Source organism: Gymnodraco acuticeps, unplaced genomic scaffold (assembly GCF_902827175.1).
Source record: "Gymnodraco acuticeps unplaced genomic scaffold, fGymAcu1.1, whole genome shotgun sequence".
Classification (NCBI taxonomy): Eukaryota; Metazoa; Chordata; class Actinopteri; order Perciformes; family Bathydraconidae; genus Gymnodraco; species Gymnodraco acuticeps.
The window spans coordinates 25,265-53,006 of record NW_022990261.1 but is presented as its reverse complement, the minus strand read 5'-3'; the positions used below and the strand labels follow the sequence as shown (position 1 = coordinate 53,006).

Genomic DNA, 27,742 nt, shown 5'->3' with positions numbered 1-27,742 from the left:
CCTTTGTAACCGCTGCAAGAGACATATTAAACCCTGAGCACTGCCGCGTTGAGACATTATGACCCTTTCTCATCGAAAACTACATCTCACAAGATAACATTGACCACATCTTGAACTTTAGAATTCGCCCTTCCCCAATATGACATTTTGCAGTGTGCTTTGAACGTGTCTAGTTTAATGCAACCTCCCTTAGCTGTTAGCTACAATATTCATCAAATCTCATTGGTTGAATATTTAAAACATGTAATATTGAGGTATTTGGTAACAAATATTGTGATATTTCAATAAATCAGGGTTGAAATCTGCAGGAGAGCTAGTTAGCATTAGCTGTTGTGTATTAGCAGAGTGCTAAGTTAAATAATAGCTAATAGCTAACAGCTAACGGAGGTTACATTGGATTACATGCTGATGTGTACACACACACACACACACACACACACACACACACACACACACACACACACACACACACACACACACACACACACACACGGCATATAGGCAGGGGTAAAGTGCTATTTTAGGTTGTGTGGACCTAACCTCCTCTAGGGGGGTCCTCACCTCCTCTAGGGGGGTCCTCACCTCCTCTAGGGGGTCCTCACCTCCTCTAGGGAAGATTTATTTTTAAATATTGAAGTTAAAAGAATCAATCTGGTGCACTTTGAGAGCAACATGAAGAGATCTATGGATACCTCTCTCAGCACAGAACTGTAAACAGATTTACTTTTTTTCTTTATGGATATTTTACAAATCACTCTCCTTTCAAACTGTATTCTTGTTTTACTGTCATATAGTATTTCATACCTGTTTTTCATTTATTCTCTTATTTCTTTATAACTATAATGATCATATAAACGTGTGCCTTGGAAATACTCTTTTACATAATAATTGCATTCACTGAACGCGGGAAATTACAGTCCTGCCGTCCTCTCTAGTGTCATGATGAGGTTCAGGTAAAGCACGGTTCATGTATTATATTATTGAGGGAGAATTGTCCGGGGCTACGGAAAAAACATTCGGGGCTTTCGGCGACGACACTGACCTGAACTAAGAACATCCATAACATTCATCTGTTTGCAACTCACAAATTATGTATCACTACTTCTATTCTATTTTATTGTATTACTTGCACTATTCTATCTGTTGTATTGTGTTGCTCTGTTGGAGGAGCCTGGGACCTCAGACTTTCATCGACATAACTAAACTGTAGCTATGTACACGACAATAAAAGCCTTGAATCTTGAATCTTTTGAAGTACTAAGACAATGAAATGCAGTTATCGTCTAACCAGAAGTGCAGAGTGATTGTAAACTTGCCTCACATCCCCTTCTGCTGCTTCTGTCTGGACTCAGCACCACGAGCAGATGAGCCTTAGAAACCAGGGCTGCTGGAAAGATAAGATGAGATCAAATGGACTTTCATTGATACCCGTAGGGAAATTCAGGTGTTATAGCAGCAACAGAATAAGACAGAAACACAGATAGTACACATGAGAAAGAATACATAAAACAAGACGTATCAGTATGACAGATGAGGCTCAGGAGCCAGGGAAGCTGGTGGACATATTTGTACTCCGGGTGGGCTGATTTTGATACATTTTTACGTTTTAGGGGACTCAAAACTGACATTTTGGATCCTGAAAATGTCAGAAATGGATTCAACATCCTCAATAACCTCCAAAACAACATCAGAATTGTCCAAATCGGAAAATGTTAACTAATGCTAATTAATGCAACTTATGCTTATTGTCCAACATATATAAAGGTCTCCTATTATACTAATTCTAGGCATTTATTATAGGTCTCAGATATAATAATAATAATGCATTACATTTTTTATTAGAGCGCTTTTACAGGTGCTCAAAGCGCTTTACAAGTACACATTACACATATTAGACATGTAAGAGTCATTACTGCGGACATTACCCACAGGATATATACAAATGTATAGAAAACATGTCTATTACCTCATTCACACCAACGCAACTCCGGTTCAAGCTCCCTGCTAGAGCTTTTCAGGTTCAGAACCAGTTCTTCGGTTTAGCTCCGGCTCTTTTCACACCTCCCAGAGTCCGATTGGTGCTGCGTCATTGCGTCATCGTTTGCGTCATGAAACTGGATAAAACGCCAGCTTTTTGTTGTTGTTCAGGAGTTGATCCTGCCCCCGCCTCGACGTAAGCGTGGTATGAAGTGTACCAATCAGATCACACATAGCCTCAAATCCCTCTATTTCAGCCTGTTATGGCGCGTTTCCACTGCAGGCCTCGCTCGGCCTCGCTCGGTTTGGTTAGGCCTTATTAGGCCCGGCTCACTTTAATGCTGCGCTTCCATTACAGTTTAGGAACTGGGGCAGTTAATATAGTAACGCAGTGTAGGCGGAGCCGTGACGTCATCTTCAATGAGCGCCCCAAAAAACAACACAGCCGTTAGATGTTAGCACTCAGAGCTCACAGCTCCTCATATCTGTTCAGAAACTAGAGTTAAACAAGTACAAACCACAGACTGCCTGTGTCATGGCGAATACAGTCGCTGCTTTATTTATGTCTGTAGGCCGTTGTTGTGAGTGTGGACGGTCGGAGCATATATAACGTTAGCTTAGCCAATCTCCATTCAGAAAACACGCATTCTAAAAGGTGTTTCTCTGCCGTCTGTCTGCAGACTTGTCAAAGCATTAATTCATGGTTTTTACTAACCGGTATCAGTATGTTGTTACTTCGGCATCATTTAGAAACGTGTATTACAATTAAATCACGGTCAAATATGTTCATCTTGTTGTAGTTCTAGCCCCCTTGCCAGCGATTTTCTCTCTAGTTTAGCATACTCAGCCCGACTCAGTCTGGTTGTTCCTGGCCCTAGAACCACGATTTAGTCGGGCCAGAAAAAAGGTGAAAAAGTAGCCCCGGGCCAAAACTAGGCCAAGTGGAAACGCAACCAAAAACGGGCCCGCACGGCTCGGCACGCTTAAAGCGAGCTACCCGCTGCAGTGGAAACGCGCCATAATAGAGAAGCTCTGATTGTGGGTCCTTAGCGTTAAAAATATATAATAAAAAAGAGGAGGGGGAGCTAATGCCTGCTCAAAATTCTCCCAGCAGATTCTCAGCTAAATGCTGCCGTGATGAAACTCCACATCATGTTCCAAACCACATCAAGGATCCTCTTTGAAACAGGATGGAGCTCAAACTCTTTCTCTCTCTCAGGTTTACCACAAGGTGACTTCCTTTTGATTTCCTGCTTCTTCACACACACTCTCTCCAGTACAGGTTAGCTCTGAGTGTTAGCATGCTAATGTAAACACAGACCATGTTACTTCCAGAACACGTCTCATTGTTTCTGAGAGCAACCTTTCTGATTGGCCCGTGGGGGTAAAGCCCGCCCACATTTTCGTAATGTCGTCATGACGCAGCAAATCTGGATCAGCTCCGTTGTTCCCCCGTTTTTAGAGATGTGGGTACAGAGGAGAAGAGAGAGGGGTTTATTTCTGACACTTTGAGAGTCTCCTGACACACCGGGGACACATGGTGATGTAGAGAAGACATCACGTTGAGAGTCTCCTGACACACCGGGGACACACTGTGATGTAGAAGAGACATCAGAAAGGGCATTTTTGCATGATAAGAGATAAGTTAGCATCCGGCAGTTTCTATGTTCTCTGTGTTTACCTGGGTTAGCGGCACCTGCTCTGACAGCATCAGCATCTTGGCCAGCGCGAAGGTGATGATGACGAGGCAGAGCCTCTGCCTCGTCATCATCACCTTCGCGCAGAGGTGCAGCACGGGGGTGGAGAGTGGGGTGTGGAGACCCTCGGGGGCCATCTTGTTTGTTCCAGGACACCCCGACGCAGGCTTCCAGCAGCAGGGGGGCCCGGAGCAGCACCCCCACAGGTCCAACACCGAGCTCAGGAGGTCAAAGTTCAGCGCCTCCTCCCTGAAGACGCTCCAGTGAGAGCCGTGTGTGAAGAGGACGGTGGTGAGGATGACGTCCAGGAGGATAAATTAACACCCATGCTGACACAGAGGAGAAAATACACTGTTAGAAAAATCTCCCTCGTCCCCGGCTTGAGCTTCAATCTCAGGATCCATGTATTTGTGATCCTCTCAAGAATGGAAGAAGTCATCACATACAGAGCATATAGCCATGTAGGGGTGTTGTTGTTATGTCAGTTAACTTTATTTATATGTATACTACAATACTATTTTTGAACACTTGGTGGCGGGGTTTAGCTGCACCAGGTGTATAAAACCAGTCACAGGTGACGTAAATGACGTGAACACAGGAGGAATAGCATACCGACTCCACCAGCAAGAACAGAATGGCAGAACGGCACTAGCCCAGCAGATGCTCATACCACAATCATTGACAGTGTAATAAAACCTTGGTATGTAAATGCAAAATAAACCATCATTCTAAACTGCAGCAAAAGACCGGGAAATCCATCTGTTCGTGTCTGCGTCAGGATCACTATAAAAACCTCCTGTGAAAGTAATGGCAAATATATAGGACATTGGAACATGCCATTACACAGAGCATCAAGTAGTTCCTGAACAGTGTCCTTCACATGCTGATATCCAAGAGAGGGAGTTACACAGTCACAAGATGGAGGCATGTACAAAATACTGAGTTTTGTCTAAAAATGTTGGCTTTTTTCAGAAAATCTCATTCTGACTTTCTCAAAATCTCCGTGCAGACCATTTACATGCACTAACACCTAAAGAACACACTACAGGAGAAGATGACCTCTCACAGACACCATCAAAGTAAAAAAAGGGAGGCTGTGGCTTAGTGGGTTAGTGCGGTGTTCTTCGAATCAGAGGATAGCAAGTTCAAACCCCACTGCAGTCAGCATGTCGTTGTGTCCCTGAGGGGATTGTCCACAGTGTTGAGTATGTGAGTCGCTTTGGATAAAGGCGTCTAACAAGTGACATGTAATGTGAAACAGTCATTTAGTCGTTCAGTTTGTGCACTTCAGCTTTATTCAAAGTTCTTCACCAGGTAAACACTGCATTAGTATAATAATCTACACGCACCCAAACAAATATAGAAAAAATAACCCTAAGTTAGTTGTTTTTTACATTTAGCTAAAAACACAGAAAACAGGAAAAGTTTTTTTGAACACAGACGATGTGCTTTTTACCCAGCAGCCACCGGGACAGCCAGGAAGAGAGACAGGTCCGCTGCTGATACGTCTAACCAGATATATAATATATATGTATATTATATATATCTCTGTAACAGTCTGCATCACACACAGCAGAGGACAACAGGTGCATTATTTACAGTATCTGAAGTAGAGGGAAAACCCAGCACTGATAAAAACATGATTTGTTATAAATGTACAGAAACACTCAAAAGAAACGGAGAGGGGAATTCACAAGGAGAGGCTGCGGCCGTGCTACGCTTCACATGAGATAAAGAAATTAATATTAGAGCGCAAACACACATAACTCTGCATCAAAAAGACATTTAACATGAATTATTGCTGATTGGAAAAGGAAGACCAGGATTTGTAAAAACAGATAAATTACTTTATTTCCTATTTCTATGTATTTTTGAATGATATATTAGAAACTGATATGCAAGGGAGCTTTCATAAATGTACATCTCATATGACTCAACCGTCACTGCATCCCATAATAATAGAGTTTGAGCGTCACCTGCTACAATCACTGCCGTCAGGGTCAGACCAACCTTCATATTTTACATGTATGTTAACGTTTATACACACACACATGTAAGTCTGTTACTGTGTGAATTGAACTGTTTTTGCAAGAGAGATAAAGAGCTGCATATTTCCAAATTGTAATCCGTGTAAATTTCACAGGAGTAGAGCAGTTAGCTTAGCATTAGCCTAGCATTAGCCTAGCCTCCTTTGTGAATTCCCCCTGAGTGTGTTAGTGTTGAAATCGTCTGTTTGATGCTAAAATCGGCTAACGGTCAGATTTTAACCCCCGGCTGTGTGTGATTGGTCGTCATCATGAACGACACGCCCCTCCCCCACGGCGCCTTGCTCAAAGGCAACAAGGAAACAAGTGCACAGGAAGGCCTCGGACAGGAAGGTGAGGCGAGGCGGTGCGAGGAGGAGGAGGAGACGCCACCGGGGCCGATGGGAAATAATGCTCTATGTTTTATTTGAGGTCCAGCACCATGGCGGCCGGGTTCTCCAGGTACTCCTTCCACAGGTTGGAGAACCGGCTCATGGTGGCGCCGTCAATGATGCGGTGATCCGCCGACCAGCTGACGTTCATGATGTGAGCCGGGACCACCTGGCCGCCGGCATCGAACCGGGGCAGCACCTGAGGAAATTAGAAACTTTTTAATTAGATTTCAATCTTTTTTCAAGGATTTTTTTATTGTATTATACATTTCATTTTACTGAGCAGTTTATTTTAAATTAGATTAATATATTTTATGAATTGTAAGGTGTCCTTGGGAGTTTTGAAAGGCGCCTCTTAATAGAACAAATTATTATTAATTAGATATACATTTTTTACAGGATTTATATATTTAATTATATCATTCATTTTACTGAGCAGTTTTTTTTAAATTAGGTTCATAAATGTTGCTCTTCTCTGTCAACTTTAACATTTTTATTAAATATATTTTGATGTACTTTATTAGGGAAATGTTTGCGTTGCATCAGCATAAAGGGACATGGCATTGTACAATAGAGAAATTAAAAAATCCAAAATGTAAATATCTCAAATAGAAATAAAATAGCATTATACATTAAAACAGCAGTGTACCACAGGGCTCTGTATTAGGACCTCTGTTTTGTTGCCATTCTACGTTAAGTGAATAACTCAGAATTATTCTCCCAATAATCTATGTATGAAATGTCCTTGATTGATTTCCAATTGTTGGTTTAATCTAATGTTTTAAATATTTTATCAAAGCAACAATGGTGAACCTTTGAATATTTGATTTCCTGGGAATGTTTGAGACCCACCTGGATTTTTCCCAGCGCTCCGATGGCCACTTCTGGAGGAAGAATGACGGGTTTGGCGTATGTTCCTCCGATCTGTAAAACACAAGTGTTAGAAAAACATCACTGGTCCCCGGCTCTCACAATGTTGACTTTTTCTCAAAATGTTGATTTTTTTCTCAAAATCTCCAAATTATGACTTTTTCTCAAAATCTCCAAATTATGACTTTTTTCAAAAAATTTACTTTTTCTCAAAATGTTTTTTTTTCAAAGAATTCTGACTTTTAAAAAAAAATTCTGACTTTCTCAAAATCTCCAAGAATTCTGACCCTCTCCAGAATGGAAGGAGTCATCACATACAGAGCATCAACTAGTTCCTGAACAGTGTCCTTCACATGCTGATATCCAAGAGAGGGAGTTACTCAGTCACAAGATGGAGGAATAGAAAGCAGTATTCAATGTTTACTTCAGATTAGCTCCACGTCAGAAATGAGCATGCTTGATGTCTCTCTCCATAGAGGCTGAATCATCATGTTTATCACATAGCTATCATCTGCCTCAAACAGTCCTGATGCTCTTCTAGGTAATCACACATCCTGTCATGTTCACAGCTGCAGTTGATACCTTTGTTATCACGTTACTCTCAAGTTGGAAGAGGACACTCAGGATTCTCCCAACAACAGGGAACCCATCAGATCTGCAGCAGGTTCTGTAAAGGTTCCTGTACTCACCGATCCGATGTTGGACAGAGTGAAGGTTCCTCCGGTGAGCTCGTTGGTTCCCAGCTGTCCGGCGGTACCGAGCGCCTGCAGCCGGTTCAACTCCTGAGCGATCTCGAAGACGCTGAGCAGCTGCACGTTCTTCACGTTGGGAACCAGCAGACCCTGACTCGTGTCCATCGCCAGCCCGATGTTGTGAGACGCCTGTAAATATATAAATATTAAACCTGATGTAAAACTGGAGCTAACAATAAAAAAATAAAAATAATAATAATTAAATAAATATAAAAGGGTGATAGAGCCAATAAAACAATATTTAGTAACACATGAATAAAAGATAAATAATAAATAAATGATTAAGTATATAATAGAGTATATAATAGAGTATATAATGACCCTGCTGCAGGAGCATGATAGATAGGAGTGCGTACCTTGTAGGTGATGTTCTGGCAGCCCTCGTCCAGCGACGCGTTGAGGACGGGGAAGTGAAGCAGGCCGAGGGAGGCAGCCTGTACCAATCAGAGCGCAGCGTTAGCACCAACACACACCACTTTAACCAATCAGCTTTGAGGAGAGGAGTACCTTCCAATTCAACTTTATTTATATAGCACATTTAAAAACAACAGAGTTGACCAAAGTGCTGGACATCGATAAATATATAAAAAGCAGCATAAATACATTCAGACAAAACCGATAGGACGAAAAACAAATGTCAAAAGCACGAGACAATGAAACCGAACTTATAGCCACGGACTGAAAACTCTCGTACACGATGTAAAAACCCCAATTTAAAAGCAAAGACGGACAACTCTTATACGTGTTGTGCAAAAGCACGGGAGAACAAGTAGGTCTTTAAAATGGATTCTAAACGTTATGGAAGCCAGAGTGAAGTCACCTTGATGAAGAAGGGCATGAAGCTGAGTCTGACGCCCCGACTCTCACACAGAGGCTTCAGCTCCTTCCTCAGCGCTGCCAGCCGGCTCAGCTCCACCTCGTCACAGTAGCCGAAGTGAGGGATCCGCAGCGCCGCCGTCATTGTGCGCACCATCGCACGGTGGAAACCTGGGAATACATTAATATAACTATATATAAATATGTACATTTATATATACACTCAAGATTCAAGGCTTTTATTGTAATGTGTACATAGCTACAGTTTAGATATGACAATGAACGTCTGAGGTCACAGGCTCCTCCAACAGAGCAACACAATAACACAGATCAAATAGAGCAAGTAAATACAATAAAATATAGTAGAAATAAAATAAATCAATTGTGTGTACCACCGCACAGTGGAAACCTAGGAAATATATTAGTATACAGCAGGGGTCGGCAAGTAAGTTTAGCCTTGGGCCAAAACATTTTTGAGCCACTAGATGGCGGGCCAGAACATAATCAAAGGCTAATTTAAGTAATTGATTGTTAAAATGGCTGCAGTTATGACCCAGTGGAAAGCCCTTGCCTACTGGCCTCGTTAAATCAAAGTGGTTACTTTCTGTTGGCTGGGCAGTGAAGTTTTACACACCGTCTTATTTGACTTTCTCAGGACTGACAACTGTTTTTTGGGGGCAGAACCCCACAAAGAAAATATATATTTACACACGTAAGGTCATCATCTTAACAGTTTGTTATGCTCATCGAGTCATCCGTGAGCAGAGCATGAAGTTGCCCATAAGGCGATTACCATCTTGTTCAGCAACACGCCTCACAAACTGATTAAGATCTAAAGCTTTAGAGCGTTTTGATTCAATGCTGAGTGCAGCCACACTGACAGTCTCTTCTCTGTCACCGTCCCGTTCAAATGAAATCGCCGCCAATCACATTTCCATGCTCTCGCCAGGGTCGGGGGAGGGGTTGCAGGCTCGCGTCTTGTGCTGCATTCACTTGCACTCGGACATTAGGGATTTTCTCTCATAAATGTCCGATGAGCCAAAACTTTTCTTTCAAAACAAAGCTAATTTTCCGGGCCAAATATTAATGTTGTCGGGCCAACAATGGCCCGTGGGCCGCCTGTTGCCGACCCATGGTAAACAGGGTACTTTATCTCTACACGGTTGTGTTGTTTGATTTCTCCATCAGGTGGTACATCTCATCTTGTGTTCTGATGATAAAGTATTTATATACTAATTTATATAAATATTTATCACCGCAATAAACCGTATTTAATGTCACATTCTGTTCTTGTACACATTGTGGAGGAAACTTCTGTTTAGCAATGCAGTGGGAGTCACCGACTCATGAAGGAGACACGGGACGAGCAGGAGTTCTGATGTCAAACACGGATCTTTAATGCAAGCATCGACCGGAGAAATTCACATCACAAGTCACAGTCAAAGCTTCTGACTGCACGGGTGGTTTGCCATGTCAAATCTGATCAGCCGCGCATATTGGTAGACCCTGTAACTAGTTTACAGAGAGTCAAATCCACATATTGGGGATGGGCGTAAACATCTGCAGACACAGGAGATGTCTCTCACATCTGTGGAGCTTAGAAAGCCAGCGTTCTCACAGTTGTAAACCCCCCTGTGCCCGCCAGGTCAGGCCATAAAACCTGGTAGTATCAACATACGACTGCATTAACACATTCCTTACGGGAGATTAGAAGCAGGGATGGTCGTAAATGTCAACACACCGAATAAGGTTAAATGTCTAGGAGTAAAGACAGAATTAATCCCTAACACACATCACATTCTATTGACATGTATAGACTTCTTGCATTATTTTTTATTTGTATGTTATTATATATGTTGCGTTGTTGGAGGAGCTCAGGTCATTGCAGGAATGTCATTGCCATGTCTGCTCTGTAGCTGCTGAGCATCTGATGATAACACCTTTGAATTGAATGATGAGGTAGATGCACAGGTGAGTCTCTGACCTTTGAGCGGCTCCGTGACGTCCTTCCCGGTGAACACGGGTCTGGGGATGGCTGCCGGGATGGGGAGGGCGGGTTTTGCTGCGGGGGGGCTGGGGGGGGGCCGTCACAGCAGGGGGGGGAGGCTGGATCTCCTGGAACATCGTTGTGGGGATGATGGCGCCCGTCTGCTTCGCCAGGAAGTTCAAGATGTCTTCCTTCAGGATCCGTCCGTCACGACCCGTCCCAACAACCTCACTGAGCTTAATCTGAGGGGGGGGGGGCAGAGTGAGAGGATAAGGGGCGGGACATCTCTAAACTGGTTGACCAATCACAACAGAGGCTCTGGTTTCAGACAGAGGGTGAAAAGAGGTGCTGCAGCAACAATATATCACAGGTCTCAGATATATCCAGAGCCTGTCTCTGATTGGCTGAAACACCAAACAGATAATTGCAGCATTACCCATAACCCTCTCTGTTTCAGCCCTGTTTCCAAAGTGCTGATTCTCTGTCTGTTACTTTATATGAAAATAAGGAGCCCCTCCCCACGCCCCTCTGAGAGACATTTGGTGATTCAGGTGATAAGGGGGGGGGGGGGGGGGTACCTTGGTTGCTGATTGGCTAATGGTTACACAAGACAACACATCGTTATGACATCATAAAGTGGCCAAAATCTGATCAGCTCATTTTCAGACAGGTTTTTATAGAAATGGATCAAAAAGAGAGAGAATCTTTGTTCCTGAAACTTTCAGAGTCTCTTTCCACAGAGGGGACACATGTTGATGTAGAAGAGACATGAAGAAGAGGGGACACATGTTGATGTAGAAGAGACATGAGAAGAGGGGACACATGTTGATGTAGAAGAACATGGAGAGAGGGGACACATGTTGATGTAGAAGAGACATGAAGAAGAGGGGACACATGTTGATGTAGAAGAGACATGAAGAAAGAGGGGACACATGTTGATGTAGTAAGAGACATGAAGAAGAGAGGACAACATGTTGATGTAGAAGAGACATGAAGAAGAGGGGACACATGTGATGTAGAGAAGAGACATGGAGAAGAGGGGACACATGTTGATGTAGAAGAGACATGAAGAAGAGGGGACACATGTTGATGTAGAAGAGACATGAAGAAGAGGGGACACGTGTTGATGTAGAAGAGACATGAAGAAGAGGGGGCACATGTTGATGTAGAAGAGACATGAAGAAGAGGGGACAACGTGTTTGATGTAGAAGAGACATGAAGAAGAGGGGACACATGTTGATGTAGAAGAGACATGAAGAAGAGGGGACACATGTTGATGTAGAAGAGACATGAAGAAGAGGGGACACATGTTGATGTAGAAGAGACATGAAGAAGAGGGGACACATGTTGATGTAGAAGAGACATGAAGAAGAGGGGACACATGTTGATGTAGAAGAGACATGAAGAAGAGGGGACACATGTTGATGTAGAAGAGACATGAAGAAGAGGGGACACATGTTGATGTAGAAGAGACATGAAGAAGAGGGGACACATGTTGATGTAGAAGAGACATGAAGAAGAGGGGACACATGTTGATGTAGAAGAGACATTGAAGAAGAGGGGACACATGTTGATGTAGAAGAGACATGGAAGAAGAGGGGACACATGTTGATGTAGAAGAGACATGAAGAAGAGGGGACACATGTTGATGTAGAAGAGACATGAAGAAGAGGGACACATGTTGATGTAGAAGAGACATGAAGAAGAGGGGACACATGTTGATGTAGAAGAGACATGAAGAAGAGGGGACACATGTTGATGTAGAAGAGACATGAAGAAGAGGGGACACATGTTGATGTAGAAGAGACATGGAGAAGAGGGGGACACATGTTGATGTAGAAGAGACATGAAGAAGAGGGGACACATGTTGATGTAGAAGAGACATGAAGAAGAGGGGACACATGTTGATGTGGAAGAGACATGAAGAAGAGGGGACACATGTTGATGTGGAAGAGACATGAAGAAGAGGGGACACATGTTGATGTAGAAGAGACATGAAGAAGAGGGGACACATGTTGATGTGGAAGAGACATGAAGAAGAGGGGGCCACATGTTGATGTAGAAGAGACATGAAGAAGAGGGGACACATGTTGATGTGGAAGAGACATGAAGAAGAGGGGACACATGTTGATGTAGAAGAGGACATGAAGAAGAGGGGACACATGTTGATGTGGAAGAGACATGAAGAAGAGGGGACACATGTTGATGTGGAAGAGACATGAAGAAGAGGGGACACATGTTGATGTGGAAGAGACATGAAGAAGAGGGGACACATGTTGATGTGGAAGAGACATGAAGAAGAGGGGACACATGTTGATGTGGAAGAGACATGAAGAAGAGGGGACACATGTTGATGTGGAAGAGACATGGAGAAGAGGGGACACATGTTGATGTGGAAGAGACATGAAGAAGAGGGGACACATGTTGATGTGGAAGAGACATGAAGAAGAGGGGACACATGTTGATGTGGAAGAGACATGGAGAAGAGGGGACACATGTTGATGTGGAAGAGACATGAGGAAGAGGGGACACATGTTGATGTGGAAGAGACATGAAGAAGAGGGGACACATGTTGATGTGGAAGAGACATGAAGAAGAGGGGACACATGTTGATGTAGAAGAGACATGAAGAAGAGGGGACACATGTTGATGTGGAAGAGACATGAAGAAGAGGATTTTGCAGAATATGGGACCTTTAAAGCAAGGAGATCCTTCAGATCAGATCCGTCAGGTTTCAGGAATCCAGCAAGTTATACATAAAACTCATTTTTGTGTTCACAAGTTTCTTCTTTTACACATCCTGGAACTAAACACTGCAAACTGTCAGATTAAAAATGTCTGCTGCTGTTCGGATGGTTTTTATATTATTATTTTCTGACGAGGCGTGCAGGAGCAGGACTCACGTTGTTCTCCATGGCGAGGCGGCGCACCGCGGGGGTCGCCTGCGTCTTGTGACCTTTGATCTCCTGGTGGGTGTGCTCCTCTCGAGCCATGGCCGGCGTCTCCACTACGTCCTCCTCCGGGATCACCTCTGACCAATCAGACACACCAGCAAAGTCAGTTTTGAGATACGCCTCTTTACTTGAGTATTTCCATTTTACTTCATACTTCTACTCCATCACAGTTCAGAGGTACATGGTGTACTTTTACTGCACTACATGTATTTAATACCTTCAGTTACTTCACAGATGAATGATGTGAAATCTAATCAAGTGTTGAATCAGACTTTAGTTCCACCTGGAGTAAATCCTCCAGCTACCCTGCAGTACACAAAGTACTTCAAACTAGCTGCACCTTCACCAGCTTTGAGAACACTTTCATGATCAATCATTATAAAACATATCATATATATTATTCTGAAATGGACCAATCTGCACAACGACTACTTTCACTGTCTTTCACTATATTTTGATGAGAATACTTTTCTACTTTCACTTGAGGAACATTTTGAATGAGGACTTTTACTGTAACAGAGTATTCCTACACTCTGGTACTTCTACTTTTACTAAAGTACAAGACATGAGTACTTCTACTTTTACTCAAGTACAAGTTCTGAGTACTTCTACTTTTACTCAAGTACAAGACATGAGTACTTCTACTTTTACTCAAGTACAAGTTCTGAGTACTTCTACTTTTACTCAAGTACAAGACATGAGTACTTCTACTTTTACTCAAGTACAAGTTCTGAGAACTTCTACTTTTACTCAAGTACAAGATCTGAGTACTTCTACTTTTACTCAAGTACAAGTTCTGAGTACTTCTACTTCTACTCAAGTACAAGACATGAGTATTTCTACTTTTACTCAAGTACAAGTTCTGAGTACTTCTACTTTTACTCAAGTACAAGACATGAGTACTTCTACTTTTACTCAAGTACAAGTTCTGAGTACTTCTACTTTTACTCAAGTACAAGATCTGAGTACTTCTACTTTTACTCAAGTACAAGTTCTGAGTACTTCTACTTTTACTCAAGTACAAGATCTGAGTACTTCTACTTTTACTACAATATCTGAGTACTTCTACTTTCACTCAAGTACAAGATCTGAGTACTTCTACTTTTACTCAAGTACAAGATCTGAGTACTTCTACTTTTACTACAAGATCTGAGTACTTCTACTTTTACTCAAGTACAAGTTCTGAGTACTTCTACTTTTACTCAAGTACAAGATCTGAGTACTTCTACTTTTACTACAATATCTGAGTACTTCTACTTTCACTCAAGTACAAGATCTGAGTACTTCTACTTTTACTCAAGTACAAGTTCTGAGTACTTTTACTTTTACTCAAGTACAAGATCTGAGTACTTCTACTTTTACTACAATATCTGAGTACTTCTACTTTTACTCAAGTACAAGACATGAGTACTTCTACTTTTACTCAAGTACAAGTTCTGAGTACTTCTACTTTTACTCAAGTACAAGATCTGAGTACTTCTACTTTTACTCAAGTACAAGTTCTGAGTACTTCTACTTTTACTCAAGTACAAGATCTGAGTACTTCTACTTTTACTACAATATCTGAGTACTTCTACTTTTACTCAAGTACAAGATCTGAGTACTTCTACTTTTACTACAAGATCTGAGTACTTCTACTTTCACTCAAGTACAAGATCTGAGTACTTCTACTTTTACTCAAGTACAAGATCTGAGTACTTCTACTTTTACTCAAGTACAAGATCTGAGTACTTCTACTTTTACTCAAGTACAAGATCTGAGTACTTCTACTTTCACTCAAGAACAAGATCTGAGTACTTCTACTTTTACTCAAGTACAGGATCTGAGTACTTCTACTTTTACTCAAGTACAACATCTGAGTACTTCTACTTTTACTCTAGTACACGATCTGAGTACTTCTACTTTCACTCAAGAACAAGATCTGAGTACTTCTACTTTTACTCTAGTACACGATCTGAATACTTCTACTTTTACTCTAGTACACGATCTGAATACTTCTACCACCTTTCTTAGGTAACATGAAGCTGTCTGTGTCTCTTCTCTGCTACATGTCCCCTCTGTGGGTTAAAGGGATTCTGACCTCTGATCACAGGCAGCGTTAGCATCAGCAGTATATATATTAAACCTTCAGTACTTGTCCTGCAGTACTTGTCCTGCAGTACTTGTCCTTCAGTACTTGTCCTTCAGTACTTGTCCTTCAGTACTTGTCCTTCAGTACTTGTCCTTCAGTACTTGTCCTTCAGTACTTGTCCTTCAGTACTTATCCTGCAGTACTTGTCCTGCAGTACTTGTCCTGCAGTACTTGTCCTGCAGTACTTGTCCTTCAGTACTTATCCTGCAGTACTTGTCCTTCAGTACTTATCCTGCAGTACTTGTCCTGCAGTACTTGTCCTGCAGTACTTGTCCTGCAGTACTTGTCCTGCAGTACTTGTCCTGCAGTACTTGTCCTGCAGTACTTGTCCTGCAGTACTTGTCCTGCAGTACTTCTCTGTTCTGCTCACCGTTGCTGGACTCGGTCTCGATGTCCACCAGAGGTTTCCCAACCAGCGCCGTGGCGTCCACCTCGTGGTAAAGCCTCGTGATGACTCCGTCGTAGCGGCTGGTGATGGTGACGGACGCCTTGTCGCTCTGCACCTCGCAGATACTGTCGAACTGAGACACCTTATCGCCCTCCTTCACGTACCTGAGGGACACAGACAGCCACTACAGGTCAATATCAAACCTTTACTTACACTAAATGTTTTTCATTGCTGTCAAATAAACTTGCCTTGCCTTATAGAGATCTATTATCTCCATAAAACCTCCTCAGATCATCACTATAGCCTTTTCTAGACATTCGTTATCTTTGGGTTTGTTTCTAAAGATTTGTATGTACTTATAAAGACGGAATACATATTTAAACAAATCAGAAATACACAAAACAATAGTAAAAATGTGACAAATACTAATTGAAAGTGGAGAGCTGTGTAGGTTAACAGTATTACAAGGAGCCAGGTGTGCTCACAGTAATGCCGTGCAGCTGTTCTGTGTGTTTGTGTGGAACTGCTGTTGAAAGAGTAAGTGCTATGAATAAAGTGTAGCGCACCACTCCTTCACCGTCACCTCCATGATGCCCTCCCCGATGTCGGACAGCTTGAACTGAACGATCGGCCCTCGACTCGCTGCAGGGAACAAACAAGAGTTAGTCTCATCCAGGTTTCAAATGAAGGACTTCCTGTTGGACTCCATTGTTGTGAACCCTGTTTGATGAAACTGGTTCGTCTGGATTCTGAGGCCGTTATAAAACCATCCGAACAGGAAGAAGAGCAGCAGACGTCTTTGACCTGGCTCTGTGTTTAGTTTCAGGATGTGTGAATAATAAAAGGAGCTTCCTGAAACCTGACAGAGCCGAACTGAAGGATCCTGAGGTCAGAGGTCACAGTGTGAAAGAGGACTGATCAGGCTTGTTTGAGACCCCCCCCCTCAAACAAGCCTGATGTTCAGGTGTATATCAGTATGTAGCGTCTCTACTTTAAAGAGTCCTCTCCTGCTGATGTTCAGGTGTATATCAGTATGTAGTGTCTCTACTTTAAAGAGTCCTCTCCTGCTGATGTTCAGGTGTATATCAGTATGTAGTGTCTCTACTTTAAAGAGTCCTCTCCTGCTGATGTTCAGGTGTATATCAGTATGTAGTGTCTCTACTTTAAAGAGTCCTCTCCTGCTGATGTTCAGGTTTATGTCAGTATGTAGTGTCTCTACTTTAAAGAGTCCTCTCCTGCTGATGTTCAGGTTTATATCAGTATGTAGCGTCTCTACTTTAAAGAGTCCTCTCCTGCTGATGTTCAGGTGTATATCAGTATGTAGTGTTTCTACTTTAAAGAGTCCTCTCCTGCTGATGTTCAGGTGTATATCAGTATGTAGCGTCTCTACTTTAAAGAGTCCTCTCCTGCTGATGTTCAGGTGTATATCAGTGTGTAGTGTCTCTACTTTAAAGAGTCCTCTCCTGCTGATGTTCAGGTGTATATCAGTATGTAGCGTCTCTACTTTAAAGAGTCCTCTCCTGCTGATGTTCAGGTGTATATCAGTATGTAGTGTCTCTACTTTAAAGAGTCCTCTCCTGCTGATGTTCAGGTGTATATCAGTATGTAGTGTCTCTACTTTAAAGAGTCCTCTCTTGCTGATGTTCAGGTGTATATCAGTATGTAGCGTCTCTACTTTAAAGAGTCCTCTCCTGCTGATGTTCAGGTGTATATCAGTATGTAGTGTCTCTACTTTAAAGAGTCCTCTCCTGCTGATGTTCAGGTGTATATCAGTATGTAGTGTCTCTACTTTAAAGAGTCCTCTCCTGCTGATGTTCAGGTGTATATCAGTATGTAGCGTCTCTACTTTAAAGAGTCCTCTCCTGCTGATGTTCAGGTGTATATCAGTATGTAGTGTCTCTACTTTAAAGAGTCCTCTCCTGCTGATGTTCAGGTGTATATCAGTATGTAGTGTCTCTACTTTAAAGAGTCCTCTCCTGCTGATGTTCAGGTGTATATCAGTATGTAGTGTCTCTACTTTAAAGAGTCCTCTCCTGCTGATGTTCAGGTGTATATCAGTATGTAGAGTCTCTACTTTAAAGAGTCCTCTCCTGCTGATGTTCAGGTGTATATCAGTATGTAGTGTCTCTACTTTAAAGAGTCCTCTCCTGCTGATGTTCAGGTGTATATCAGTATGTAGAGTCTCTACTTTAAAGAGTCCTCTCCTGCTGATGTTCAGGTGTGTATCAGTATGTAGTGTCTCTACTTTAAAGAGTCCTCTCCTGCTGATGTTCAGGTGTATATCAGTATGTAGAGTCTCTACTTTAAAGAGTCCTCTCCTGCTGATGTTCAGGTGTATATCAGTATGTAGTGTCTCTACTTTAAAGAGTCCTCTCCAGCTGATGTTCAGGTGTATATCAGTATGTAGTGTCTCTACTTTAAAGAGTCCTCTCCTGCTGATGTTCAGGTGTATATCAGTATGTAGTGTCTCTACTTTAAAGAGTCCTCTCCTGCTGATGTTCAGGTGTATATCAGTATGTAGTGTCTCTACTTTAAAGAGTCCTCTCCTGCTGATGTTCAGGTGTATATCAGTATGTAGTGTCTCTACTTTAAAGAGTCCTCTCCCGCTGATGTTCAGGTGTATATCAGTATGTAGTGTCTCTACTTTAAAGAGTCCTCTCCTGCTGATGTTCAGGTGTATATCAGTATGTAGTGTCTCTACTTTAAAGAGTCCTCTCCTGCTGATGTTCAGGTGTATATCAGTATGTAGCGTCTCTACTTTAAAGAGTCCTCTCCTGCTGATGTTCAGGTGTATATCAGTATGTAGTGTCTCTACTTTAAAGAGTCCTCTCCTGCTGATGTTCAGGTGTATATCAGTATGTAGTGTCTCTACTTTAAAGAGTCCTCTCCTGCTGATGTTCAGGTGTATATCAGTATGTAGTGTCTCTACTTTAAAGAGTCCTCTCCTGCTGATGTTCAGGTGTATATCAGTATGTAGAGTCTCTACTTTAAAGAGTCCTCTCCTGCTGATGTTCAGGTGTATATCAGTATGTAGTGTCTCTACTTTAAAGAGTCCTCTCCTGCTGATGTTCAGGTGTATATCAGTATGTAGAGTCTCTACTTTAAAGAGTCCTCTCCTGCTGATGTTCAGGTGTGTATCAGTATGTAGTGTCTCTACTTTAAAGAGTCCTCTCCTGCTGATGTTCAGGTGTATATCAGTATGTAGAGTCTCTACTTTAAAGAGTCCTCTCCTGCTGATGTTCAGGTGTATATCAGTATGTAGTGTCTCTACTTTAAAGAGTCCTCTCCAGCTGATGTTCAGGTGTATATCAGTATGTAGTGTCTCTACTTTAAAGAGTCCTCTCCTGCTGATGTTCAGGTGTATATCAGTATGTAGTGTCTCTACTTTAAAGAGTCCTCTCCTGCTGATGTTCAGGTGTATATCAGTATGTAGTGTCTCTACTTTAAAGAGTCCTCTCCTGCTGATGTTCAGGTGTATATCAGTATGTAGTGTCTCTACTTTAAAGAGTCCTCTCCTGCTGATGTTCAGGTGTATATCAGTATGTAGTGTCTCTACTTTAAAGAGTCCTCTCCTGCTGATGTGCAGGTGTATATCAGTCTCTTACTGTCTGTGCTGCAGCAGCTCTTTTCACCCTCTGTCTGAAACCAGAGCTGCTCTGATTGGTTAGCTGGACGGCTCTGTTGTGATTGGGCAACCTCTTAGAGAAGTCCCGCCCTTTAGCCAATAGGAGCGCAAGTGTTAAATAGTGATGGCTATGTTCTGGAAGTGATCAAAGGAGGTGTCTAATGCGCTTTGAGAGAACCTGAGAGCGCTCTCTAAACATCAAGTTAGACTCAGAACGTGAGTCAGTTTGAGCTGCAATGAAAAGCAAATCAAACATGAGATGAACTCTCCTGCGAGCTGCCACCTAATTATAGCATTGAAACTAAAGGCTTCGACTGAACTCACTGACTCACTGCGTGGTTCTGACTCACTGCGTGGTTCTGACACACTGCGTGGTTCTGACTCACTGCGTGGTTCTGACTCACTGCGTGGTTCTGACTCACTGCGTGGTTCTGACTCACTGCGTGGTTTTGACACACTGCGTGGTTCTGACACACTGCGTGGTTTTGACACACTGCGTGGTTCTGACTCACTGCGTGGTTCTGACACACTGCGTGGTTTTGACACACTGCGTGGTTCTGACTCACTGCGTGGTTCTGACACACTGCGTGGTTCTGACACACTGCGTGGTTCTGACTCACTGCGTGGTTCTGACTCTGCGTGGTTCTGACTCACTGCGTGGTTCTGACTCACTGCGTGGTTCTGACTCACTGCGTGGTTCTGACTCACTGCGTGGCTCTGACTCACTGCGTGGTTCTGACTCACTGCGTGGCTCTGACGCACTGCGTGGTTCTGACGCACTGCGTGGTTCTGACGCACTGCGTGGTTCTGACACACTGCGTGGTTCTGACTCACTGCGTGGTTCTGACACACTGCGTGGTTCTGACTCACTGCGTGGTTCTGACTCACTGCGTGGTTCTGACACACTGCGTGGTTCTGACTCACTGCGTGGTTCTGACACACTGCGTGGTTCTGACGCACTGCGTGGTTCTGATGAATGCAACGTGGATTGGAAGAGGCCGTCAGAAACAACTTCAAAAGAGTTCCAGTGAAACTAGGAAGTAGAAGTTGATGCTGCTTGTTTTCTGAAAGTTGGAGTAAATCCAGTCCCATGTGTGTGTGTGTGTGTGTGTGTGTGTGTGTGTATGTATGTGTATGTGTATGTGTATGTGTATGTGTGTGTGTGTGTGTGTGTGTGTGTGTGTGTGTGTGTGTGTGTGTAAGATAACATCAAAACAAACCTAAAGAAGCCACATAGACCTAAAAGCTTGGGAAGACATGGCGACCTGGAGAAACCTTGTCCGTGAGGGTGCCGCTCTGCCATGCTGCACAAGACAAGCGCAGACTCAGGAAGGAGAGAGCCGCCCCCAAACAGGTCCAACCCAAACCCTCCACCGCTACATTCCCCTGTCCACACTGCACACGAGCAATCGGGTCCAGAATCGGCCTCTACGCCCACCTGAAGACCCACAAGGACCAAGAAGGAGGACAGTCATACTCGACTACGAGTGACCGCCGATGGTGGTGATGGGGTGTGTGTGTGTGTGTGTGTGTGTGTGTGTGTGTGTGTGTGTGTGTGTGTGTGTGTGTACCTGTTGCAGTGTGCAGCATCCTGAACCGCTGCAGGCTGCTCTCACACCTGAATGAGAGCGTCTGCACGGAGCGCTGAGGCCTGAAGGTCCGGACCCCCCGGCCCCGAGCCTGGAGGCTCAGCTGAGGGAAATACTCTGTTACTTTAAAGTACTTTAAATACAAATACATACAACTGTAGGCTCAGTACTTTAAATACACTACTCACTCAGTTGAGGGCACAAGATAAATGAATGTAAAAATACATGATACTACACGTCAGCTGAGGGGCAGACAGGGCTGTGGTTAATAGCCATGCAACTACATTATACTGCATACTTTTACATTATACTGCATACTTTTACATTATACTGTACAATGAATACTTTCACTTAGCTTCATGATATCGCACAATCAATACACATTTAACTTAATCACACTTTGACTTAAGGCTAAGAAAGCAGGACTTGTTGGATGAGAAGAAGGAAGTCAAAGTTAACATCCAATAATCCAAAAGAGCTTTACAGTTTGAAATGACCCCTCACACTTTCAAGGTTTCCGATCAGCTCATAAAGGTGTGAAATATATGTAACAGCACAAACAGACACTACAGGTTAACGTGTGAGCAACAGGGCATACAGGTGTGACTTTGATCTATGGTGTTGCGTTTCCCTCTGTGTGATTTCTGAGTGAAAAGATGACACGTTTTGTTTATGTAGGCTCACTAACACAAATAAAATATGTCATCATGGCAGGATAAAGTATTGAATGTGGTGCAGTGGGTTGTGCGTTGGTGTCAGGGGGTCACAGGTTCAAGCCCCACTGCAGTCAGCATGTCGTTGTGTCCCTGAGACCCTTCACTCCAAAGTGCTCCTGTGGGGATTGTCCTCAGTGTTGAGTATGTGAGTCGCTTTGGAGAAAAGCGTCTAACATGTGATGTAATGTGATGAATCTGCATTGGAGTATTTTTAGCACTTTTACTGCAGTTAACCAGAAAACTCCATCACAGACCGTTAGCATTAGTGACCCGGTTCACCTGCAGGATGCTAACTGAAGCTGCAGGTTAAACACAGCACTTAGCATGTTAGCAGCTAACAGACAACACAGCTGTTGTACTATGCTGACTTGTACCCAACCTACAAACACAGTGCACGACATGAATGCCCATCATGTGAACACCATGCTGTTATTTCTCTGTGAGCCATGTTTATGCTCTCTGAAGATATGTTGTCTGCAAAGCCCTCCACTTTAAAATATAATAATACACTGTTTTCTCAAGTAGTCTTTGTACTAGGTGTTGTAGGTTATTGTGTACATTTAAATGTGTTGTAAATACTTGTCTTTATTCAGTTTGAAAGCTAAATAGTTTGTTAAATATACTTGTTGTTATAGGTTTGACCTTCTCTCAGAACGTATTTCCTCTTGTTGTTTATGCCTACAACAAAACAGATTCCTTATATTTGTGTAAAACTGGGAATAAACTTGATTCTGATTCTCTGTTTTTATTTTAGTCAGTTAGCGTTGTTAGCATCATAGCTAGCAGCAGAAGTTACAGTAGCTAACAGGCTAGGCTAACCTGCCTGACCCAGCGGCTAGCGGAGTGATGACAGTCGGTGTTAGCATCACAAACACACATTTAAACAGATGGCATTATTAAAAATGACTCTTTATTTCCCCGTTTCTCACCAGTCGCCGGAACACAGTGAAGGAGCCTCTGGTCACCGCCGCCATCTCTACTCTCTACCGCTGGTGTCACAGCTGCACTCCCCTCTCAGCAGCCAATCAGCGCGGAGTATATTGTTCTCGTTCAGACTGATTCCAGCACCAACGTCACACTGCCCCCTGCGGTCAGTAGAGGAACTGCAGCATTAATTATTAATCAGAACCAATTAATAATTAAAATACATAAAGTAAAGAAAACAATAACAGATTACAAAAAAAACTAAAGAGTAGTATAGTTTAAAAAAAAAGACCATATAAAAATATAGATTTAGCTGGTAGTGTAATAGCAATCAAACAAAAAAACCCGGACCAGAGGATTATTCATTAATCAGATTTATTTATCATGTTTTAAATATATATATATTAGGTTCATTTAATATGATCTTATTTTGTAGGGTTAGGGTCTCACCTCCTCTAGGGGGGTCTGGGGGCATGCAATATTGAAGTTAAAAGCATCAATCTGGTGCACTTTGAGAGCAATATTAGGAGATCTATGGATACATCTCTCAACACCCAGATGAAACAGAACTGGAAGCAGATTTACTTTGTTTTTATGGATATTTTACAAATCACTCCCCATTCAAACTATATTGTTGTTTATTAATAACAACTTTTTTGTACTGTCATATAGTATTTTATACCTGTTTTTCACCTATTCTCTTATTTTTTTATAACTATAATGATGATATAAAGGTGTGCCTTTACCTCACTGAGCTGAGGTTATCAGAGCCGCTCAGTCTTTCAGGAGAGAGCTCTCTCATGCGGCTTTCACACCAGCGCTTTTCCCTTTCTAGCTCCGAGCGGAAGCTTTTCTGGTTCAGCTCCGGTTTCCCTTTTCTGCTCCCGCTCTGTTCACACCGCCCAGAGCCCGACTGGTGCTGCCGCTGCTGCGTCATGACGTCATCGTTTACATCGCTGATTTGCTCCCCAACGGCGTTACGGCGCTCACAACAACGGGGAACTGCGTCGGGTCGATGATCGTGTTGCTTTTAATCACACGAAGCCAGATTAAATTGAATAACGACTTCTCCAACCTTATACTTTGCTCCAGAGTGCCGTGGTTCATTGTTTATTAATGTGTTTCTGCAGCATTTACCGACCGCTGCAGTGTTGGCTACTCTTCCACGGGAGTTTATTCTCCTCCGTTAGCTCCCGGTTAGCTCACACTGCTGCGGCCGCTCTAAAGTATTCACTGTCCGACTCACACAAGCAGCTGATACATATCCCCAGTTCCCCTTAGCCTAAGTGAATGTGTGTCAGTCTGAATTGACGCTGTTTGGCATCACAACGCTGTTATGAAAGTTTCTCTGGTATAAAATGGGTGATGTTAGCATAGCAACCGAAGCTAAACTGACTACTTGCTATTGCTATCCTGTTGTGGCATAAACCGTTTTCTACAGGCACATTTTACCGGCGTATTTTTATTATGATTCTACTTGTGATAGTCGGACATGACAACCTGTGCAGCCCATGTATTGATTCCATCCGATAACTGCTATAATACAAAACAACACGTCTGCCTCTCTCCACAATGATCAATAACAGTGAGCGGATGGTCAAAGTAAGGTACAAATAAACAGAATCACACGAAGCCTGGTTAGTGTTGCCTGACTTTATAAAGTATGTTTATAAGCACTACTGCTTGTAGGCAGGCATGACAGTCGACCGATGTTCAGGGGAGGAGGGTTTAGTTTCATGCACGCCTCGACGTAAGAGAGACGTAAGCGACGCCACCTCTTAGCTCCGAAGCTCTTGCCTCTAGACCGACAATTTGTTGGAGCTGGAAGTGAACGCGATTCCGGAGCTAAGAGCCGGCGCCGCTGCGGTGTGAACAGGAAAAACCGGCGCTTTTCAGGCTCCAGCTCAGAGCCGGAGCTGAAAAAGCGCTGGTGTGAAAGGGGCAGCGGGGTAGCCCCGTTTAAGCGTCCCTTAAACGTCCTCGCTCTGGCCTCGGGCTGCCTCGCTGGCCGGCCCAGGCCGTGGCGCATTTCCATTACAGTTTAGGACCTGGGCTAGCAACGCAGTGTAGGCGGGGCGATCGGCTTCACATTTCGAGTTGTTCCGTCGAGCTCCCCGCTGGATTTTATCATCCCCAATGAGATGAAGGAACGTCGTCACCTCCTCGGTCGACCACGGTGTGCTTTTCTTAGAAGTAGCCATTTTTGTAGCTCCTCCGTTTACAAAATGCTATGTATAAAAATGCTGCAAGCTTGCTTCTAGATATATATGCGACGCTAGGGATGAACTCGCGCGCAATCTTGTGACGATTCTCTCTGACCAATCAGCAGTCGAGAGTGTTGACGTCACTAGTTCAGCCCTGGCCCTGATCTAAGGGAACCACGATTTTATGAGGCCGGAAAAAGAGGGAAAAAGTACCCGCTGGCCGGTGTCAGTACCAGATATGTTCGGGCTACCAGATATGTTCGGGTGTATTTCCGTCGCATCGGTCATCCGTCATGTCCGTCTACTCACCTCCCTCTGCTCCCAGCGCTCTGCTGCCACACACCGGCCGTCTGCGGAACTGCAGCCGGAGGAACTCGGGACAGCTTGTTATGTGTGGGGTGCTATGGTGGGGTCCCATGTACTTGTGCACATAAATAATGTTTCTAATTATTTACAATGAAAAAATATATATATTCTGCGTTACTTTAGCCAACACTTTTATAAGGCCACTAGATTAGATAATTACGAAATGTGTAGATAGAATACATATCTTTCAGGTTGTTATTTTGTCATTATGTTTAATGTTTTATTTACCTTTTAGTATTTTTATATAGTATCTGAACTTTGGAGAGGAGTTGGGAGACACACGACACATCAAATCACATCTACAGATCAAGACGAAGCGAATGGAAGTACTCCCATACTCCTAGCGTGGAAATGTTTGTGAAAACGTGTGCAAAGTCTCCGAAAATCCTAAAAATAAGCTCATATTTGAATTCCCCATAAAAAAAACACATCATTCAGTAAAAACAAGGCCCCACTGATCATCTACTCTCTGAGACGATTCCAGGGATGTATGGCTTGAGTTTCTACCACCAGGGAAAGTGGACAAAAGTGCCCGAGATCAGCCTCTTAATTTATCCAGGGCCTAGTGCTTGGCTTTTGGCATGAACATTCAGGAAACTCCCCTGAGTATTTTATTAAATATCTGAACTTTGGAGAGGAGTTGGGGACACACGACACATCAAATCACATCTACAGATCAAGACGAAGCGAATGGAAGTACTCCTAGCGTGAAAATCTTTGTGAAAAACGTGTGCAAAGTCTCCGAAAACGGAGCAGTGGCTGTGATGCTAGCTTTGCGGCTAGCGGTTAGTTGTTATTGTTTGAAGTTGTTGCTATGGAAACAACATGACGGAGAACAAATTAATATCTTCTACATATAATAACGGACAAAGTAAAGAATGAAGTGTAGGCTCTGCCTGTTTGAAGTTGTTGCTATGGAAACAATATGACGGATAAAAAGTATAATCTTCTACATATAATAACGGACAAAGTAAAGAATGAAGTGTCGGCTATGTTTAAATGTTCGGAATTTGACCGTGATGGCCCTCTTGAGTTGCCGTAAAATATGACGAATATGACAGATAACGGATGCGACGGAAATACACCCGAACATATCTGGTAGCCCGAACATATCTGGTACTGACACCTGTCCTAGGCTATATGGAAACGCCACCAAAAACCGGCCTGGCCGCTTGAGGACGGTTAAGGACGCTTAAACGGGGCTACCCGCTGCAGTGGAAACGCTCTCCCCCCCCGCGGCCGCTTACAATGTAAATTCCAAAGCACACAGAAGCTGTGTACGTTTTTTGGGAGTTTGATTTATTTTAAATGAATACAAATACAAAATTAAAACCTATAATTGCACACTAAAACCATTATTTCAAAAAAAGAACAATTTCACATAAACCTCTGTTTTTTACTGGGGCTGGGGCAGTTCAACTTGATTTGGGGGGGGGGGTGTGCCATAGTTTATGGGCGCTGTACGCAATATAGGCGTAGTTCTGTTAGTATAAGATAATAAGATGTACTTTGTTGATCCAAAATCGGGAAATTGTGTTGTTATGAAATAAAAAAATGCGGGGCCCCCTATGGGTTGATGCGCCCTTAGCATTCGCCTATACTGCCTATGCCGAGGGCCGGCCCTGGCAATGTACATTAGAGAAATTAAGACACAGAAATAAAAAGTCCAAAATATTTCAGAAATAGAAATAAAATAGCATTAAAAAGTAAAAAAATAAAATAAAAATCTCGATATGTTTGTAATCCTACTTATTTATTTATTGTGTTGCACTCACCATTTACTGGACATTAAAAAACTGTTTTTAATTGTATTGTTATTCCTTTTATTCCTATTATTCTTATTATCAGGCAGTGACTGTGCAGCATCCCTTGTTGTAGAAAGTGACTCCTGCTGCAGTTCCCTTCGCGGCCTATAGGGGGAGACACCTCTGACGCACCAGAGCATAAAGTTCTCTGAAACACCGGAGCTAAACCGGAAATGGTTTTCAAAATAAAGCATATGTTATAGAAAATGTTACATATATTTATGTGAATATAGTGTCAAGGCTGCTGTTACTCTGATAGTTGAACTTTACTGTGATGTTAAGCTTGGCAGCGGTGTGTTATGGAGTATAACTGGCCTCTGAAATGTCCGAATTGACCAATCAGAATCAAGTATTTAAAGAAGCGTTTAATAAAACAAATACAAATAGTTATTTTATTAAAAAAAGAAACAAACAGGCTCCAGAAACATACAAAGTTAGATTTAATGAAGAGAAAAAAACGACTGACATAATTAAAATGTCGCTTTACTGACAACCAGCTGACAACAAACAACCGCGAGTCATTCT

The 27,742-nt window shown here is 42.8% G+C and overlaps 1 protein-coding gene across 1 annotated transcript; it reads right to left on the bottom strand.

Moving 5' to 3' along the window:
• Window positions 1-4,946: 4,946 nt before the first annotated feature.
• On the bottom strand, window positions 4,947-22,991 carry dbt (dihydrolipoamide branched chain transacylase E2). The gene is given in 12 exon segments (XM_034220696.1): window positions 4,947-6,289; window positions 6,943-7,014; window positions 7,650-7,841; window positions 8,069-8,146; window positions 8,533-8,699; window positions 10,513-10,607; window positions 10,609-10,757; window positions 13,419-13,546; window positions 15,971-16,152; window positions 16,555-16,630; window positions 21,185-21,305; window positions 22,848-22,991. Coding segments are annotated over 12 exon segments (1,473 nt in total). The 5' UTR covers window positions 22,893-22,991; the 3' UTR covers window positions 4,947-6,121.
• Window positions 22,992-27,742: the final 4,751 nt, after the last annotated feature.